The sequence below is a fragment of the Melanotaenia boesemani genome, chromosome 20 (genome assembly GCF_017639745.1).
Source record: "Melanotaenia boesemani isolate fMelBoe1 chromosome 20, fMelBoe1.pri, whole genome shotgun sequence".
NCBI classification, from domain to species: domain Eukaryota; kingdom Metazoa; phylum Chordata; class Actinopteri; order Atheriniformes; family Melanotaeniidae; genus Melanotaenia; species Melanotaenia boesemani.
Window position 1 is genome coordinate 20,678,509 of NC_055701.1, and position 19,620 is coordinate 20,698,128.

General features: G+C 38.0%; 1 protein-coding gene across 1 annotated transcript; it reads right to left on the minus strand.

Moving 5' to 3' along the window:
* Positions 1 to 1,066: 1,066 nt before the first annotated feature.
* LOC121631628 (otoferlin-like) lies at positions 1,067 to 15,256 on the minus strand. The gene is made up of 41 exons (XM_041972633.1): positions 15,186 to 15,256; positions 14,604 to 14,730; positions 14,463 to 14,517; positions 14,250 to 14,381; positions 14,096 to 14,158; positions 13,910 to 13,994; positions 13,663 to 13,822; positions 13,369 to 13,555; positions 13,103 to 13,289; positions 12,711 to 12,934; positions 12,274 to 12,382; positions 11,995 to 12,178; positions 11,658 to 11,778; positions 11,461 to 11,561; positions 11,267 to 11,357; positions 11,060 to 11,176; positions 10,820 to 10,972; positions 10,535 to 10,724; positions 10,308 to 10,432; positions 9,872 to 10,006; positions 8,914 to 9,075; positions 8,714 to 8,833; positions 8,454 to 8,615; positions 8,045 to 8,207; positions 7,813 to 7,886; positions 7,610 to 7,645; positions 7,395 to 7,514; positions 7,154 to 7,226; positions 6,144 to 6,226; positions 5,886 to 6,023; positions 5,632 to 5,763; positions 5,370 to 5,497; positions 5,086 to 5,256; positions 4,713 to 4,873; positions 4,397 to 4,539; positions 4,215 to 4,303; positions 3,978 to 4,076; positions 3,617 to 3,858; positions 3,220 to 3,398; positions 1,887 to 1,987; positions 1,067 to 1,265 (listed from the first exon to the last, which is right to left on the minus strand). Exons 1-41 carry the CDS (start codon positions 15,229 to 15,231, stop codon positions 1,085 to 1,087), a joined length of 5,349 nt encoding a protein of 1,782 aa, XP_041828567.1. The 5' UTR covers positions 15,232 to 15,256; the 3' UTR covers positions 1,067 to 1,084.
* Positions 15,257 to 19,620: the final 4,364 nt, after the last annotated feature.

Consider the following 19,620-nt stretch of genomic DNA (forward strand, 5'->3'; position numbering starts at 1 on the left):
TGGTTTTAAGTCAAAGGATCACTTTTAAACTACAACTCCTGTTATAAAGATGAATGATAACATATACACACACACACATATATATATATATATGGAAAGATAAAAAAACAAAAAAAACAAAAGAGAGTAGCTAAATGTTCAAACTCAATAACAGCATAATGCATAATACAAGTGTTTTAATTTAGCAAGTGCTCCATCTGATCACACTGTAGATGTTCTGTTGGCTTTCAAAGTGTGAGCGGTTTGTCATTAACATCTACAAAAATGTGTTGTTTAGTACTTAAGACTGATACTTTTTTAACTTGAAATTGTTTTAAAAGAGGCATAAATACAAACCTGAGAACTTGAAACGTACAGATTTTACCAGAACCTACCGTTGATGCTCTTGTCCCACTGAATGATTATGTCTTATTACATCATGCATAACTTTGGACTAATTAGTTTTAGAGAATTATCTTAATATTATCTCTTTTACAGTCTTGAACATTAAAATCTTTTCACTAAATAACTGTTCTGACAAAGAAGTATCTTCTTTCTTTCTTTTAACCTTTCATCACTGTTAAAAAAGTGTATTGTCTCATACGTCCACATCTCCTGAAGTTTCTTATTTTTGCTCTTCAGTTTTATCTCAGTTGGGTTTTTTTTTTAAACCATGCAGGAATATTTCTTTAATAAAATTATTTAAGCTCTACTTTGTAATGTCTGAAAGCACAAATTGTCATAAATATTCATTCTTTTCTTTTCATCTGTGCTATGCATAATCCCTTAGTGAAGATTACCTCTCTCTGTTACAGTTGGACATCTTTATTAATAAACAAACAATGACTACACTAAGTTGAACCTAATATTTACAAAATACCACTTTAATAATGAGGCTGTAATAAGCACAAGAATAATCACATGCTTCTCAAAAGCAGAACCGGGGTAGTGTTCCTCTAGCTTAGTCTTTTTTTTCATTATGTCTGTGCTTTTATTCACATATAATGCCTAAGGAGAAAGTAAAGATTGACAGTATGGAAGAGAGAAGATGTCATCTGGTTAGTGAAAGTGCTGGAACCTTCTGCAGACGTGTCTGAGCACCATCTCAAGCTCCCAGCATTTTCTTGACCATGTAACCAGGCATGCTGTAGAGGAAAAGAGCCAGCATAGCCAGCAGCAGGAGAGCAGTGACAATCTTGATGACCAGCCACTTGTACTGGTTGCAGACCAAGTGTTTTATGGCTTTGAAGGGAGTGAGGAACCACAGAAGGCTGTTGTCTGGGCGGCTGGAAGGACAGAAATGTGCAAGTTCAATAACATTTAACTTCAAGCGCCATTCTATTATTACTCTTTTTCATCATCTAATTTAAATGTACATGCAGATGACATGACTGTGACAATGAAAGAGCAATAAACAAAGAAAGGAAAAAGTTTACAGTATTCTGAGAGGCTGAATTCTAGGTACAAATATGCTAAAAATGAAAAGAAACAGCAACTTACCATGTAAAGAAAGAAGATCCTAGGTTTAAGTCCAAAGCTTTGTTGAAATATACTCGTACAAATGTGTTTCTTCAGTTCATGAAATTGCATCTGATTATTTTTCTTTATGCAAATTTAGAATTCTTTATGCTTTTTATACTCGTTCATGTTGGGTTTTTATAACTTCATTTAAAAAAATTTAGTATTTGATTTATAAAAGAGTTTATTTTTATATATTTGAACATTTTTATAATCAAGTTGGACTTTATGTTTAAACTTGTATTTGTATACACATGTGTGTAGGTAGGAGGGTAAAAACAGAAGCTTAAAAAACAAACAACAACAACAACAACAACAAAAAAAAAAAAAAAAAAAAAAAAAAAAAAACGCTGAGAAATACTGGGCTAATAAGAAGACAGTTTTCATACTTGGGTTTCTCCAGCGGATCTGGTTCATTACGTCCCTCACCAACTGGGCTTTTCTCAGCCTCCTCCCCTGTCAGAAGGTGCAGCTCAGCCTCCACTTTACCCTGCAGAGACAAAGTCATTGTGTTGGTTTTACAATGAAATGTGTAATCTAATATCCCTACTGAGAAAACAGCTGAACTTGAATGCATAACTTCAAAATTAATAATATTTCTGGTTATAAGAACTGACTCATGTGCAACATTCTTTAGTTTTGGCAGTGGCATAACTCTTTCAAAAGTGGTGAGTTTATGCTGACCTATCTTAGTTATAGGAAGGAAGATGTAAGTTTCTGGAGAAATTTCACAATTGATTTTCTTGAAAACATGATAATATAATATGTAAATAATATAACGTAAAATAATTTAAGGGAAGTGGGACCCCATAAAAAAATCCTGCTCCACAACCTTCGCTACAGTCTAGCTGAGTCTCTTCTGCTTATTAAACTTCTTTAAACTACTGACTGATGTATTACCGCCACCACGTGGTTGGAAGCAGAACTGCAACTGAGCTTGTCAAAGTTGCATTATGTAAATTTCCCACCTTAAAACTCTGTTTCTCATTTAATAGCACAGTGACATTTATTATCTACATTTTTGAAGCCATCGCTGCTCAGCAGCCTCAGGCTGAGAAACTGCGCTTCAAAACTTTTGCTTCATGTGTGATGTTGCAGCAGAGTTTTGTTTTGTGCACTGAACATTTTGAATGTGAAAAGCGTCTGATTCAGCAGAAAGTAAGAGGACATTACTGAAGGAAGAGAGAGAAAAGAAGAATAAGGCAGAGCAAGAGATAACATGAGTCAACGTAAGACTGACGTAGGTTGTCTGCAGAGGGCTCACAGGTTGGATGCAACATGGATGCTGAATTAGCAGTAATTAAGGTTATCATTGCGAATATCTGCCAAAGTTCTGTATCACTGCTGTGATACATGCAAGTGATTGATGATGTGTTGGACCACAGTTTCTGAAAATCACAACTTTCTGAGAAAATATTAATTGTTGCTTTCAAGTGGAACATGGATGTCATCCCCACGCAACAGGACTAATATTGAACACAAGTAAAACTGATCAAATGCATCTTTATGTCCTTTTTTGCTAATTCTGGAGTAACAAATTGGAGATGAACATTCATTTTAATTTGTAATGCATTTCCAACACTTTCCAAAGCTAATGTAAGAGCTTTTTTCTTTTCAAAATCATTTATAATGCGTTTACACTAGCTAAGTTGCCATATAGCATTAGCATTATGGTAGCTTATTTTGAACCAGCATTTCAGTTTATTCTTTGTTGTGACCCACCGTGAGCTCAAATTCATCTTCCTCATTTCTAGCCACAAAAGGCCACCAGCCTTTGACCCTCTTCTGTTTGAAGATAGAAACCATGGGCATCTCTGCTTCATTTGTAACCATTTCGATGGTGCATTGCTTAGCAGTCTTTGCACCACGTGGGAAACGGTTCAGGTCCAGTTCGATTGCACCTGTGAAGACATTTTTTATCTCATTTAAATACAGCCAATGTTAATCAATGAAGTTGTGGACAAACCTATTAAAATATAGTTCACATAATTTACTGATCTTCATGTTGATTTTCTTGATGAAATCAAAGTTACACTTATTGTCTCTGAAATGTAGTCAATCTACTCTGTCAGAATTTAACTTGATGAAAAAAGCTCTTATTAATGTCGGTCTTTGATACCCAGGAAATCATCTGCTGAGAAGTGATCAGCATCCCACACTTGCAGATTCAGCCGAGCAGGAATCTTGTACTCGGTCTCATCCCAGGCAAACATGGACTCTTTTTTTGAGATGACGATCTTCTCCTCAGCCATGAGGTAGTCGAAAGGATAGACGAAGCGCCAGTTGAAGTTGCCTTCTCCAGTGATGGAGTGATAGTGGACATCAGTGTCTTGTTTGTCCTCCTGCTGCCCTTTCAACCAACTGCGATGGAAAAGAGAGAAATAGATTAATGATTTTTTTTACTGTGAACTTGCCATGGTCTAGCTGTGTGTCTAAAAATGAGACAATCAAGAAATCAAAAACCTTCAGCTTGTAATTACCCTCGCACAAATATGTCACTAGACTTCTCGCCAGTGAAGATATCGTCATCCTCCAGAACAACTTCATCTGTGTTCCAAACGATTACCCTCAGCTCAAACCTGTACACAAATAAAAATGTTGAGCTATAGTATGGATGAACACTGGGAAAACTGGTGAGTAAAACTTGTCATTTGCTTAAAAAATCTCTAGGTTCTAATGAATTTTAGGATTGTGCAAATGAAAGATTTGAGCCATACTTCTTTGGTTTCCTTGGTGCAATATCAAGTGCAGGACCGGGTGCAGTCATGTCTTTGGGGAACAGATCCACCCACATCTCAATTCTTCCCTAAAAACAGATCAATAAAAGAAAATGTTACTTTTTAGGATGCCAATAAACAACAAAAAAATATTGTGGAAGATAATTATTCATTTAACATACCTGCTCAATTCCTGGTTTATCTGGGTGGAGTAGTGGTCTGGTCTCCACATGCTCTGGGACAAGTTTGCATCCACCTTTTGGAATTTCCTCCCAGTGTGTCAGGACACTCAGAGCAAGGTGTTCTTCTGTCTTCTTCTTTAAACCTAACAAACATCATCAACCATGTGTGTGATTTACCTTATAGACCCCACACTAGCACCATTTTAACATGTAGGCAGTCCAACACGAATAAAACAATAATCTCACATTGCCAACCTTTTCCTTGTAGAAATGCTACTTGGCTTCTAGTAAGTAATCATGATCAAGGGATAAATACCATTTTCATCCTCAATCTCAGTTGGTCCCATAAAGACACGGTTCTCCACCTTAACTCTTCCTCCAGGGCCGTAGTGTGGCCCATCCAGTTTGCCATCCTTACACAGCTTCGCTAGGATTTGTGTGGGCTTCATCGGGTCTCGCCACACATTGTAACCATGGCTATAGAGTGAACACAGCCAGAAAGCAGTCATTTATCAGTAACATCATGTCTATGTAACAAAGTTTGGCTGCCTTTTGGAAAACTTTGACAAATATGTTAATGTTCACATCTTGAATTTAACCACAAATAATAGAATATTCTATCATTTACTACATTTTGCCTGTAGCTTCCATCATGCTGCTGCTGCAAGGAGCTCAGTTTTGATTCTTACATGGCGTAGTTAGACCCAATGCCACATGTGGCTCTGTGTTTGCTGTAGAAGCGGTTCTCCAGGTCAAGCTTGGTTTCTCCAATCAGATCATCAGTTCCCACCAGATCCCAGTCATAAATTGACACTGTTAGTGTGGAATCCATTGGAAATGTGGCCTCCACATCAAAAGATCTGGCAACATGACACAAAATGCTTTCAGTCATATCTGTGATATACAGAATACAGTAAAAGTGACTGGATGATCATGCAACTTTGATCAGAAACACAGCTTTTGGTTCACTTACTTGCCAAACAAAGGGTTGAGCTGTTTTGAAATGTAGTTCTCCTTGTCTTTGATCTCTGTTTTTCCTAGTTTGATTGCAATGTAAGGGTCAGCTTTGCCGTTTATGTCTGCAGGATGCAAATCAGTAGCCTACCAAAACAAACCAAAAAACAAACAAAAACACCATTTGCATTAATATGGTGACAGTCACAAAGAAAATCCCTCCCTCTAACTAAGAGAATCATCACTTCACAATGTTACAACATGTACAGCACATAGCTTACCCTGATGACATAGATGCGAACAAGTACATTGATGGGATCATTGTGAGGAATGTTCTGAAACATTCCCATGTTGGAGTCAAAGCTCATGTCTCTGGACATATCATCTGTCACTTTGTACATACACAGAGAGCCCTACATTGACACAAGTAAAGAAATGAAAGATTGAAGTGCAAAAATACTTACGAGAATGTTACTTAAAATGATTGCTTAACATGCAAAGTCTGTGGCAAATATGCATGCAGGCATTTTCTTACTTTAAACTTTCCAACAACCCTGTCCTCATCTGTTACATTTTGGTCATCATCATCACCACCCTTTCCTCTGAACAGAAAAAATGTGTGCAGCCAGTCTTCGAAGTTGTCAAAATCGCTCTCCAGTTCTTTTGGATACACCTTGGTCATGAACACAAAAGAATGTCTTTTTCAATGTCTTGTTTTTGTGTGAATGTGGAACCTTGATCACATGGCCACATGAATGACCATGTGTAACCAACGTGTGCAGTCCTCAGGTACCTTCAGCTCATCCAGCTTTGGCTTTTTCTTCTCGAACGGATCGACTGACTGCTTCTTCTTCTTTCCTTTTCCTTTCTTGGTGCCTTTTACAGGAAAGTCATCAGGTTTTATATCTGAGTTCAGGTCAGCAGTGAGAACAGAGTGGAAGGGGGCAAAGAAACAGAGCACTCGAGACATGAATTCCACATGAAAGTTGCCAAAACCAGCTTTTACTGTCATACAGCAAGCATACTATTGAACTGTATTCTACTGAGGTATGCAGTTCAGTGAGTATACTTGATGATGCAGGATCCTCTTGGCAAGAAGCTGTGTGATCTTTGTGAATCTCTTTGAAATTTAACAATTTGACTCATGTCCCATTATAACTAAAGGTTAAGCCAGTTCTGTCTGCACAGCAGCACACATTGTATAATACAGCGTGAACTCCATCTGCTTAAAATAAATCATTTTGGAAAGCCTAGAAGACAAAAAATAGAGATAAAATTTATCTTAAGTTTTAATGATACATCTAAAACAAATGCTTCTGATGTCATTGAAGTGAGCTAGCATATTGTTGTCATTCGCTGCATTGTTATTGACAACTTTCATGGCTGGCATACCGCTAATATGCAAATATAAGAATGAAAAAGCCTTCATCCCACAAATGGAAAACTGGATTCATGTCAGCATCTACATGGAGGCATTCTTGTTCTATGAAAACCACAAGGTTCACTACTGCACTGCAGAAGAAAATGGCAGAGTTAGTGAGTTTATGAAAGATAAATACACAAAGATTTAAAATCAACCAAAATACTGTATGTTATGTGGACTCTAATAATGTGCTAGTCTGAGGTTATTTAGAGCCAAGAAGTGAGAACTGAATACTAGTTTTTATCAAAATGATTAAAGTATTTGAAAGAAAGCCAGTTTAGCTGTTTTTGTGTGACAGTTTGAAAGACAGTAGGAATCATAATGATGAATATAAAGCTTTCAAACTGAAGAAAATGGTCTTATTTGAGATCTGGTTTTACCTCTGCCATCTGCGATGTCCATGTCATCTTTCTCCTCTGAGTCTGAGAGAGCTGCCTCTTGAGCTTTGAGTATCTAAAGGAATAAAAGTCAGTGTGTCGTCTGTGCTCATCAACATCCAAACAAGACCTCCTACTTTCCACAGAAATGTTAAGCTGGCAATCTGAGTGAATCAAACTTAAAAAAAAGCGACATTAAGAGTTCAGTTTAATCTATTGTCATACTTATACAAATTTCAATTACCTCAGTCAGAGTTTCAATGGAGGCAAAATATTTGGACCACCAGTCCAGCATACTCTCATCAAGCTCCTCCTCTTCAGGCTCATCACCCTTCTTCCTCTTTTTCCTTTTCCCCTTTCCGTCCTTGTCATCATCCTTTTCATTTACCACAGAATTTATCAGTAAGAGTTAAAAAAATTGGTATTTTAATAAATAAGATTAAAAGAAACCAAAGCTGCTTTCCTTACCTCAACTTTGACCACTGCTTCAGAGCACTGGTGAAGAACAGCAAATTCAGCATAGGCGGAATCACAAAATATAGTTGATGTCTTAATTTAGTAATATGCAAAGCTGTTTGTCAAGAGATGTGCAGTTTGACTATGAATTTAATTGAAAATGATTATTTTAATTAGTTTTATTTAATTTAAATGATGAAACTTACAGAGTCAAGTTTGACCACAGTTTCCATCTTCTTATAAGCAGGTTCAGGTTCCATGTTGACAACAATTATTTCCTCTGAAAGATAAACAAATAAAGCAAACATGACTTTTATCACTGTCAGTCATAGAAACCACAATATTTCATAGGCACATAATCTACCTTTCCATTTGCATAACCAAACTTAAAGTTTTTCCTAAGCAACCATTTGTAACATAACAGGTTTGGGGTAATACCAGTGGTAGACCAGTTGTTGGCCTGCTTGTCTTGTCCTCTGTAGATAAACTTCCGCAGGGTGGTGACTGCAGTAGAGCCAACCAATGTGTAGCGGCCGAACGCTCTGCAGTCCACAACTCTAATGTTCAGTGGCGGGTGGAGCAACTCGTTCTCGGGTAAGTCCTGACACACAAATTCATTTAGTTTCATTGACAATTATACAGCAGATTTACAGGAAAAGATTTACAGTGATCGTTTTCCAATATGTGTGGGTGATTAAATTATGCCTTCAGGTTTTTACCTCTACAAAGAAGGTAATACTGGGAATAGTCTGTCAGTCTGTTTATTGGCATGATTAGTTAAGTTATGAAAAGATTTGCCCAACTTTGCCTAAGGATGTAGAGTAATTCAAAGGAAGCGAAACAGTACCACTTCAAACCACTTGACCAGAGTGCTGAAGTTGGGGTTTTTCTTGTAGTTGGGAATGAGGGCAGACTGAACTCCCTTTCCTGCACATTCAATGTCTACACGAGGCCGATCCACCTGGGCGAGATTCACCCTCTTCAAGTCCCTCAGTCCCCAAAACAAAACCTGAAAGGATAATGGTTGAAGCCAGTTTTACTTTTGTTGTCCTTTTTTTTCTCTTTTGAGAAATGCAGATTTCTTTTCTTTCAGCATGAAGCTTTCACCTCAATCCTGTACTTGCTCAGCACTGGCCTGATCCCCAGTGGTACCGGCAGTATTGGGCCACGGTCCATATCTGTAGGACCATCTATGGGAGGAAGGTCAGCTTTTCCATTGGGGCCGATCTAAGAGATGATTCAAAATGACATAAAAATCATTGCTGTGATGGAAATGTAAGCTCACAAGTGGACAGAGGAGAGCTAACCTGCAGCAGCTCAAAGGCAGCCAGCATTTCTCCAGCTGCACAGTTCCCACGGTAGATCTGATAGTACTCCAGCTGTGGAGGAAAGCGTGGGGGACCGTAGTGCTCATCCGCCATCTTGACCACAGGCTTAGCAAAGGTTCTCCCCATGAAGTCAGCTTTACCCTGGGAGCATTGAACACACAATTAAACATAAAATCTGGACAGAATGATTAAAAGAATGCTCTACTATGGATTTATTAAATAGAAATTAAAGACTTCTGATTGCAGTGTAATCATTGATCAACAGAGAGAAACATGGCATGAGATGCACATATTTCTAGAAAGACTTAATAAAAAAAAAAAAAAAAAAAAAAAAAAAAAAAAAAGCCCAAAATAACCAGTGAACTGCAAAACAGATGCGTGTCAACACATAAAAAAATATTTAACTAAATCTTTCTTGCAGTTAGTGGTTATAAATTTTTCTAACAAAGTCAAAATTCTTGTTTGCCACATACAAAACCACAAAATTTCATTTAAAGGAATGCAACAGGGATAAGAGGCTCATGGAGGGTCCATGTATCTGTCCTTATGGACATATCTTATTCCTCTTGCATGCCTTTTAATACAATCTACTTTGCACACGTTACAGTTTTGCTACCATACATCAAACCAATCCACACTCTACTTATCCAAAGGGTCATCCAAAACAAAGGAGTTATTGTCAGAAGCAAATATAAAATATTCAGTCAGAAAACAGTCTTTCAAAAATAAATAATATTCAAGCAACTATATGGCATAATATTAAGTACACATCACATATTGTAAGCTAGACAGATTATTTAATAACAAAGTCGATGACGATGAAGGAGCTTCATAAAATAGCTGCTATTTGGAACTTGGAGCTGTATAAGACAGAATGTTTGCTTTCATTAATAAATACAGGAGAAGAGAGTCATCTTTATTTGAAAACAACCCTCACCACTGTGTCTTGATCATAGAGTTCAATCACTATAATAGGAGGGTCATCTCTCAGTTCGCTGGCCTCTCCAAACAACTCCACATTCTCAAATACTAGCAGCTGGTCCCATGTAGGACAGAGGGTCTCAGCCAGCACCTGCAAGAAATGCAAAGTATTTACAATGATCTGGAAGCTGCTACCCCAGCGATGTCCAGTTGCAGTCCTCAAGGGCCACTATCCAGCAAGTTTTCAGTGTTTTACTGCTCCAATGCACTTGATTCAAATGAAAATGGATCTTCCCAATAGCTTGTCAAGTTTTGCACAACCCTGTTAATGATCCTTTAATTTGAATTAAGTATGCTGAAGCCAGGAAACACATAAAACCTGCAGGATACTGGCCGCTGAGGACCTGAAAATGAATGATATCTCAAGCTCAAGCAATTCTGTGGGAGCTCACCTCAGTGACTTGGCTTTGCGTTGAGAAGAAGACTCTTGCAAAGGGATCAGACAGACCTGTGCTGTCTGCAGCAAACAGGCTGCGAGCCTGGTACATGTGGACCCTGAGCTGGAAGATCTGTTTCACTGCAGAGAAACAGATGCAAAAAATATATAGATACCTGAAATATCATTGGCAATAATTCAGCACATTTTATGTAAGTAAGCAAGCAAGAAATTATGTCTTACTCATGTAGGTGAGGCTGATGGGAGGTGAAGATGGCAGGCCAGGTCCTTTGGACAACTTGTTTTCCTCAAACCCATTGGGTAGGCCGCTCAGGTAGTCTTTGCGCTGCCTGTTCAGACCCAGCCACAGGTAGATCTCTATCTTGGACTGGACCGTCCAGCCAGCAGGCCCAAAACCTTTCTTACCAGGAATCTATATTGTACAAAAAGCAAACAATAATTTTATCACAGAACATGATCAGAACTGATTATATTCTGATTATTTCACTATGTTCAGTGTAAACTCACCCTAAGGAAGATTGTTTTTACTTTGCCACAGTCCTTTCCCCTCTCCTCATCCATACTGGAGAAGAGGATGTCTTTGGAAGGAACACGTGCATAAGCAATACGCTTCCCATTACTTATCATCCATATGAAAATATCAGGAACGCTGTGCTGAGGCTGGATGAAGAAAGTAATCCACATATTAAACTTATAGCTGAAGTAGCTACTGTACTGAAGTAAGTACATATACGCTGTGGTTCCTACCTCATCAGCCAGAAAACGCAGCTTTGAGAGGAAGTTCTGAGACAGCTTGAGTTTGTCCCTCACTGTGCTTTTCTTCACCTGCGACCTCATGGCCTTGGCTTGTTGACCTATGTTCTCCTAAAATCAGAAAGAATTTCAGCATTTAGAAAGATAGTATTAATACCTCTAATGAAAAGAATGAAATACTTCTTCCTTTAGTTGACCTACCACTTCTCCCAAACACAGCTTCAGTCTCTCCCTGTCAAGTTTGGTTCTGCCAGACTGATTCTGGTCCTTGTTTGCCAGTGAAAGGAACTGACTGAAAGGACAGAAGTTTGGTCATTGAAAACTTTTTAATAAACTGATCACACTCAGTATGTGTGTGTCTTTGTTTTTTCCATGTACAGTGTATAATTGCAGACCTGCATCCTTGGCTGAGTTCCTCAAGAACACCTCTAAGCCTGCGTTCAGGGTAGGCCTTCTCTGTTTTGATGATCTCATGCACGTCATTGAGCCCATCCTCCTGTGAGAGTAGATTATCATCTGACTCAGCTTATCTCTGTTACTGTGTTTGTATTGACGGAAATTCAGTTGGCTACTGATAAAGTGCTTGACTTGCCAGTTTATCAGCAATGTTGTCAATAACGTTGGCGTTGTACAGCCTCCTTCTCTGATCCTGCCACCAGCTCTTGATGTAAAAACACGGCTTCCTCTCAAAATAAGGAAGGTGGAAGTAGTTTCTGTGGAATCAATTATTTAATAATTATTTAACTGTGACATGTATATTGTATTGATCTTGCAATAATACTTTAAGAGAGGTATCTTAAAAAGTTTTGCTTTTCAGCGACTAATTCTTGGCTAATTGAATGTTTGAAAATTTGCATTATGTTGGTTTGTAAAAGCTGTGCTCACACTGTTATCACTTTATGGGTGTATGATAATATTAGTGCCCTCACCGGTCGGTGATGACAGGTTTCATGGGCGGAGTAGTGGCCACTGAAGTCAGATCTCCATCGTCATCCATCTCCTCCTCACTGGAGTTGTGGATCAGATCTGTTTCCTCTTCGTCACCATCGCCTCCACCCTTCTTACCCTTTGTTTTTGGTTGGATGACCCCATCAATTTCATTTCCATAGTAACCTAGTAACATCAACGTGGTTAATGATAACTTAAAGCCGGATATTTTCATTTCTCACAAAATTCTGTTCAAACTGCAAATAATGAAACAGAAATACCTATGGTGACCTCAAAGTTCATCGGCTTATCGCCAATTTTTCTGTCAATCATCGTGGCCTCCAGGAAAGAGCCAAAGAGGAAAAATTCCTCAACCTTCCCAGTAGCACTCTTTTGAAGAAAATATACAAGTGTTAGTTAAAACAATGTCCTTTTTTTTCTCATTAAAAACGTTAAAACTGTTTTAAATCACCTGGATTTTTAAAATATTGAATTTGAAAACAAGTCATGATGGTTGACACTGATCTCAGCTCAGTTTGCTGTGGGACTTATACTGACCACCAATAAACTGAAGCCATCTTAATATAAACAGATATCAATAATGCACTAGGCAGACCAAATAAGGACTATTAATAATTCACTATAATCCCAGCACAATGACCTTTCAGAAGAAGCACTGGCTTGTTCTGCATGGCTGCCCATCCAGGCAGGGACCCACCTCTGAGATGTTGGGCACTCCCTCCAGCTGCACCTCTGTGGAGCTGGTAATCTCAGGTGAGGAGGTGTCCAGGATCTCTACACCCAGGCTGATGAGCAGACGGGCTCTGAATGACACCCCTTCTCCAAGCCCTTCGTTCAGCTCTTGGTACTCATCCATTAGGGTGTAGGTACGAGTGGAGCCATACATGTTCACCCAGGCTGGTCCCAGCGTGGGAAGGAAGCCTGAGAAACAAAGAATACATTTGGATATCCATCTCACCCACTTGACTTCACAACTAACAAAATGTCTGTAGGATAGATCAGTGTTTACCAACTGCCCGCCCCTTGTTGAAACCATGCTTGGATTTATGCTTTCATTAACTGCTTATTAAACACTAAATGATAGATCACCTTTGTCCCCATCATTGGAAATCTTCTTGAGATCCAAGAAGTGTGTTCCTATTGCTACATCATTCACTTTATCTGAGTCACGAATCTGGATCTTCATGCGTTTGCATAGTGGTGGAAACATCTCAGTGAAAACAATCTGCTCGTTCCAGATGGGCTCGTAGCAGCTCTTTTGAACTGATGTTTTCCCCTGAAATGACATAAAACAATCACATGTCAGTGTCATGAATACTCATCAAAGACTGTGCTTTCTGTCTGTAAGCACTCACTTTCTGCCCAGCAAATTGGACTTGTACATAAGGATCAACCAGGTCCTTATTTTCCCCTATGAAGGCCTTTTTGACATTAGCCATGATGCTGGTGTTCATTCTGGGGAGCCCCTCTGCTCTGTAAATCTTCAGGTAATAACGAGCCCACTGTCGCTCTGCAGGCACGCCCTCTGGTAGCAACAGATTGCTAGCGCAGAAAATATTTAGTTTTTCAATTACTTGTCAGCAGAAGGTTTGAATTAAATTCCTGTGAATCAATTATTAGTAGTAAGTGCCCAAGGAAGTTAAATTTACCCCTCTATGTCATCTTCATCAGATTCATTGGCCTTGTGTGGAGTTTTTATTGTGTCCCCTTTAGCCACAACTGCAACATCACATTTAACATAACCTTTACCCCCAGCTGTGATGTCATCAGGATCGGACAACAGAGCCCATTTGTGGTAAAACTGGTGATCTGCAACACACATGGAAAAACATAATTGATATCAAAGTAGTTGATGTAAAATAAGAACAGCAAAGTTGAGGTTAAGTCTTAGCTTGCCTGGCTGGGAGTAGATTGTGCCCACGTCCAGTTTAAAAGTTCCAACCAGCGTTCCACTACGCAGGAGATTTTTTGAGTGGATAACCTGAAAGGAAAATTCCGCAAGACAAACAACATTAAATGCAACTGTCTTGTGAAAAATGAGAAATTTGATTTATTAAGCTTGTAAGAAAAAAATGTACTTACAGACAGTTTCAAGATTTTGTCAAACATAACATCTGGAGGGACGTGGAAGTCGAATACAAAATACTGGAGAAGATAAATGTTTGCAATGTTATTTTTAACACATAAATCTTTAATTCAGATGCAAAATTTAGCACCAATGTGTTGATTAACTGACTTCATTGTAGTAAGGGCAGTTGGTTGACTCCTTCATTGAGGTATACTTTTTATCTTCTCCGATCTCCACGCAGACCATTGGATCCATGTTCAGTCCCACCAGCTGTCTGGCTTCAATCACAGTCACACTAACCTGAAAGTAATTAAACAGTTGACTGGCATCACTCAATTGACTATAAAACATCTAATATTCTTTACAATGGTATTGCTTTACTTGGTAATCTACTGGTCTTCCAGAGCTGGGTTCCATCTTGATGTCTGGCTTTGATCTGTGCAAAAGAAGAGTCAAAATGAGCTCAAATAGTCTAACAAATGCAATTATTTTAAATGAATAAATAAATAAATAAGTCCCTGCCTTTTATTGGATACATTGGTAGTAACAGCTGTAACTGAGGCCAGAGATATGGTATCGGGATCTGGGCCTCCACCCATGAACATGCCTTGGCGATCCAGATTCTCTGTCTCCAAAATGGCTGGTTCATCTGGAGATCATATAGGAGACTAACTATAAGGAAAAACTCTGGTAAAAAAACAGAATTATTAATGGTGACACTTAAGAGTTAGCACTTGCTTCACCACTAAAGAGTCTTGGACAATAGTCTTTTATGAGACAAAATTATTCCCAAGTTAATCCTGAGAGCTTTTTAGCCAACACAGTGGTAAATGTGTTGATGGGAGCCATTTAGAAGCAGAAATAGTTTTTTGGTTGTTTTCTATTTTTTATTTTTATTGAATACATTTTGTTCTGATACTGGATTAGAAAGTTACACAAACATGCATAATAGATGCTGCTGCACAAGAAATGGCCATGTTTTTGGTTCAATAAAATGTTTTCTGATAGGGAAAGCAGCCTGAAAGAGGTTAATCAGCAGGTGTTATGCAGTGGCCTCGACTTTGCTACTTCTTTGACCTGAATGTAATTAATCTAAGCAGATACCTCCATTTCTGTCCTCCTTCTGTCCACGGTGCTTACTGCGCTTCATGGTTTAAAACAATCCTTTGTGTGCTGTGTGAAAGAAATTCAAATTTTTTTTTATAAGCAACAGATAGAAACCTGACATTCAATGATTCAAGAAGACTGTACCAACTGATGCCTATTAAGAAAAAATTAAAGCAGTTAACTAATCATTTTTGCACATTACTGTCATTTCCTACTGAAGTCACAACCTCCTTTCTTCTGACACAAATCTTGTTGCTCAAAAGCAGAACAAACTGGTCTCAAACAGCATTTAAGCATTGAATGCAAACCTATTCAGTACCAAACCACATACGATATAGTGTCATAACAAAACTAGGATATAACATTTCTGCTCATGTTTTACGGGAGGTGGAAATGTGCTACCACACCTCAATGTAGCCTTTGACCAGGTCTTTCAATTATTTAAATCAGCTAACCTTAATACACCAACTGAGGAGGATAGATTTCACATACAATGGGAAAAAAATACACTTAGATAATCTACAGAAATGAATCAACAGAATGCATTTTATGCAGGTGCACAGTCTTATTGCATTCTGTTGATTGTTTTTTTGGATATGATTAGGTGTGACTACCATTTGTAGCACCAAAATATATGACTACCATTATATTATTACTATTACTAAAAACAGAATATAAAGCAAAGTGTATCTTTTAAAAATGTTTCTCACTGCTTGAAACTTCAGACAAATAATGACACCAATATGAGCTGCATGTTGTACAGATATAAACCTTTCTGGTGATCCTTAGAATAATCAAAAAACATGCAATTTCAAACACACAAAATGCAAAATATTAGATTTTTCCTCAGTATCCCAAACAGAAAAATTTCTGCCTGACAATTCAACAAAACCAATATTAGTCAATAAAAAGTACCACCTCAAAGAAAGTCTTTCATGTACACTGCAAAACTTTGAGGCCTAAATGCCAAAGCTGGACAAAACATCTGATCTTTACTTAATGTGGTACTACCAAAGAATTAAAACGATCTTATGATACATACCATACAAGAAAAACGATTCACTTGTCTCCTTTCTCAAAATAGCTCCAAGAGATTTCCTTTGAAGAAAACACACCCTGAGCTTTGCTTTTTTTTCCTAAAAAAAATCAACACTACATGAAGATTTTTTTACATTTACAATGCACAGAGAATAACGCCTCAAAGTTATGTTGGGCAGAAAAGAATTAGGTTTGTCCAAGTCCGAAGTTGGGCAGGAGTGATGTGATATGCCAATGAATAGTGCATGAGTGTTGAACCCGAGACTGGTAACTATAACTAGGCGCTGCTGAGAGACGTCACTTTGAGCAGAGTCTTGCAATCCACAGAAGTGCTTATCACTACAAACGACGTGATAGTAAGAATTTTTTACAATAGTCGCTAAAAATCAAACCATCAACTTTAAAAACAAAAACAACTGAATTGTTATTTGTCATTTTACATTGACTCAGGATAAAAATAGCTTAATTATGAGTGATAATGACAACTGATGATGCTTTTAATGCCCTTAAACATTGTTGTATGGGTTGCTTAAACAAAACTTCTGGAAAAGTTTCAAAATGTGTGATGATCCCAAAGTGAGGTAATTAGTATACTGACATGTTACCAGTGACAGGATTTCATGGAAGTAAACAAAATGTCAGCCCAGCCTAGCTGGAAGAATGCTTCCTTTTAATCATTAATAAGGTGCTGCTCCCAACTCGATCTTGAAGCAAACGCACTGTCTTTTATCACAGAATGAAAGCAAAATGATATTAAAATCTATTTGCAATGATTTGAGCTTCAAATCTAATCAAATAGCTCATAAATTGACCTCATTCTGAGTCATGCAAGTACTTTTGATATTATCTAAATGAAATAATACACTTGAAATGTTGAGGATCAGATAAGAAGACCAGACTGAGATGCTTCTCACCAACAAACTGGGGAAAAAAAACTATTTTAGTTAAAGACATCTATAATGTCATGTATGGTTTGGCAACTTCTGTTCAAGGCAACTTCTCATCATCTCATCAATTACACATACAGCCCAGTCTGTCAAAGTCTAAAGTTGCTGGTATCCGATGAGACAAGGCTATAAATTATTTATGGGGCCCAGTCACTGTTGCATGTGGCATCCTCATTATGAGAAGGTATCAATGTTCACAACAAAAGAAATAGGTTTTGCAAGATGGAAAAACAAGAGAACAAGTTATCATTGTTTGAACATTAAGGAAAATCTTTATTTTACACACTTAGAGAAATGAAAACAGACTAGATCCATGAATACATATCTATATAAACCAGTGTATAACAGAAAACTGAGCTTAACTTTATTTTGTTTCCTTGTTTTATACCTTGAACTGCAATAAATAAATCCTTTCCATCCCTGTTCTGCAGGAAGCACCAATAGTCTCAATGAAATCAACCTGGCCACTGTGTTGAGGGATTCTGCCCTTAATTACATGATTCAGTAGCAGCTCAGAGGGGTTAGGAGTTGTCCTACTTCCTCCAGGATAGCCAGTAACCATGTCACCAATCGTGCAAAATTACCAGTTGCCACACAGGGCAATGTACTTGCTTCATTGTCTGAGAGGACTTGTCATCACCCTCAACTCGAAACACTGAGGTTGACAACAGCCACCAAACATCACATCTTACTTCCCAGGTTTGAAAAAGGATGAAAAGTTTGACAAAATAATTGGGTGTAATAGTTCTTTACATTCCAGTATCTCAGAAATGAAACATCTAATATGTGTGCCATTAAAAGGGAGCAGTTCAGAGTATCTTTGATGAATAGATGCATAATGATATTTAGGTAAGACTTATGAATATGTATGAGCAAGCAACCAAGCCCTTAAACTGACACCTTTGATAATAGCGTCTAAGGTGAACCACAGAATGACTTGATACCAACCATGCAATCTTATCCTGTGTAGGTCCAGTGTCCACAGGCATTTTTCTTTTTTCTTTCTTTCTTTTTTTCTGTTGGTTGTAGGCCAGTTATCAACATCTTATTTGTGCTCCAGTGACTCTGTGAGCACAGCACCTGACTGTGGTGTAGTGTTTCTTTATGGCACATATCAGCCTGGGGGTTTGGCAAGGCTTACCAGTGAAACACAGCCAGAGCCTTTGTTGCTGGTGTGAGGGGGGTGTTTAAGCACGTAGGATCCAAGCACATCTGACCTGAAGGGACCCCAGAAACATACTAATAACTATTTGGAATCTGAATGAAAGGTCTAACATAGCTGCAGCAAATTTTCTTTTAACAATGTTTATGAAGCTTTAAAAGTACATTTTCCCATTTTTTGGATCTTTACACGATTTAACCAAATGTTTTTAAATGGTCTAGATATGGTTTAGATGTCTTTCATTTGTGTGTGTGTGTGTGTGTGTGTGTGTGTGTGTGTGTGTGTGTGTGTGTGTGTGTGTGTGTGTGTGTGTGTGTGTGTGTGTGTGTGTAGTAAAACAACAACTTTTGCGGTTGCAGCAACTGTGCTCAGTAACAGAGAAAGTGTTCTTGTTTTTATTGCATTGCTGCTTGAGGGCCCAAAGATTAAAGACCTTAAATGATGGTTTCTGGTCTTGTCCATGTCATAGAGATTTCTTTTAGAAATACTGTAAATTACAGTATATATATAGTATATATATATATATATAAAGTTAAAGTTAACTTTATTTGTCAACACATTTCTTGTGAAACACACCAAAATTCATCCTCTGCTTTTAACTCATCACTAGTTACACCAGGAGCAGTAAGCTGCCAGATTCAGTGTCCAGGGAGCAGTCAGGTGTTAAGGATGTGCACAAGCTCCAGGATCAAGAAAGTAACAACAAGAAATTTTAGAACCATCATCACTTTACTTCTAATGCAACAGGTGGTGGTGGGTTTCTTTTCCTCTACTGTCCATCTCACTCATGGTGCCAGCTTTAAAATTTAAACATAGCAGCACTTTCCAGCATTGTCTAACTGTAAACATAACACAGGATGTAAAACACATACAGTAACTCAAATATAGCACAATAATCACAAAAGGTTAAATTTCAGCTGAATCTGCACTTCCCAAAAGCCTTAGTGGTCCACATGTTGAGTTGTGAAAGCAGCCCCACCCCTTCTGACAGAAACACATGTTCAGTTATCTTAGCTAATCATTATCATCACACTGCACAATGCTGAGACTGAAAGAACTTATTTGTTTTAGTAATAAGACACTGCTTATACAAAACATGAAATGATCATTAATCACTACTAAAAAGTTTATATTCAAACAAAATCTGGGTTTATAGTGTTGGACAGCCTTTAGGTTCAGGTCTGGACTCTAACTTCACAGATCTATGTATGAAAATTATGTGTCATGCTCCCTGAACCATTCTTTCACAGTTTGGTTGACAAAAGGTAATGGTCAACTGGACATT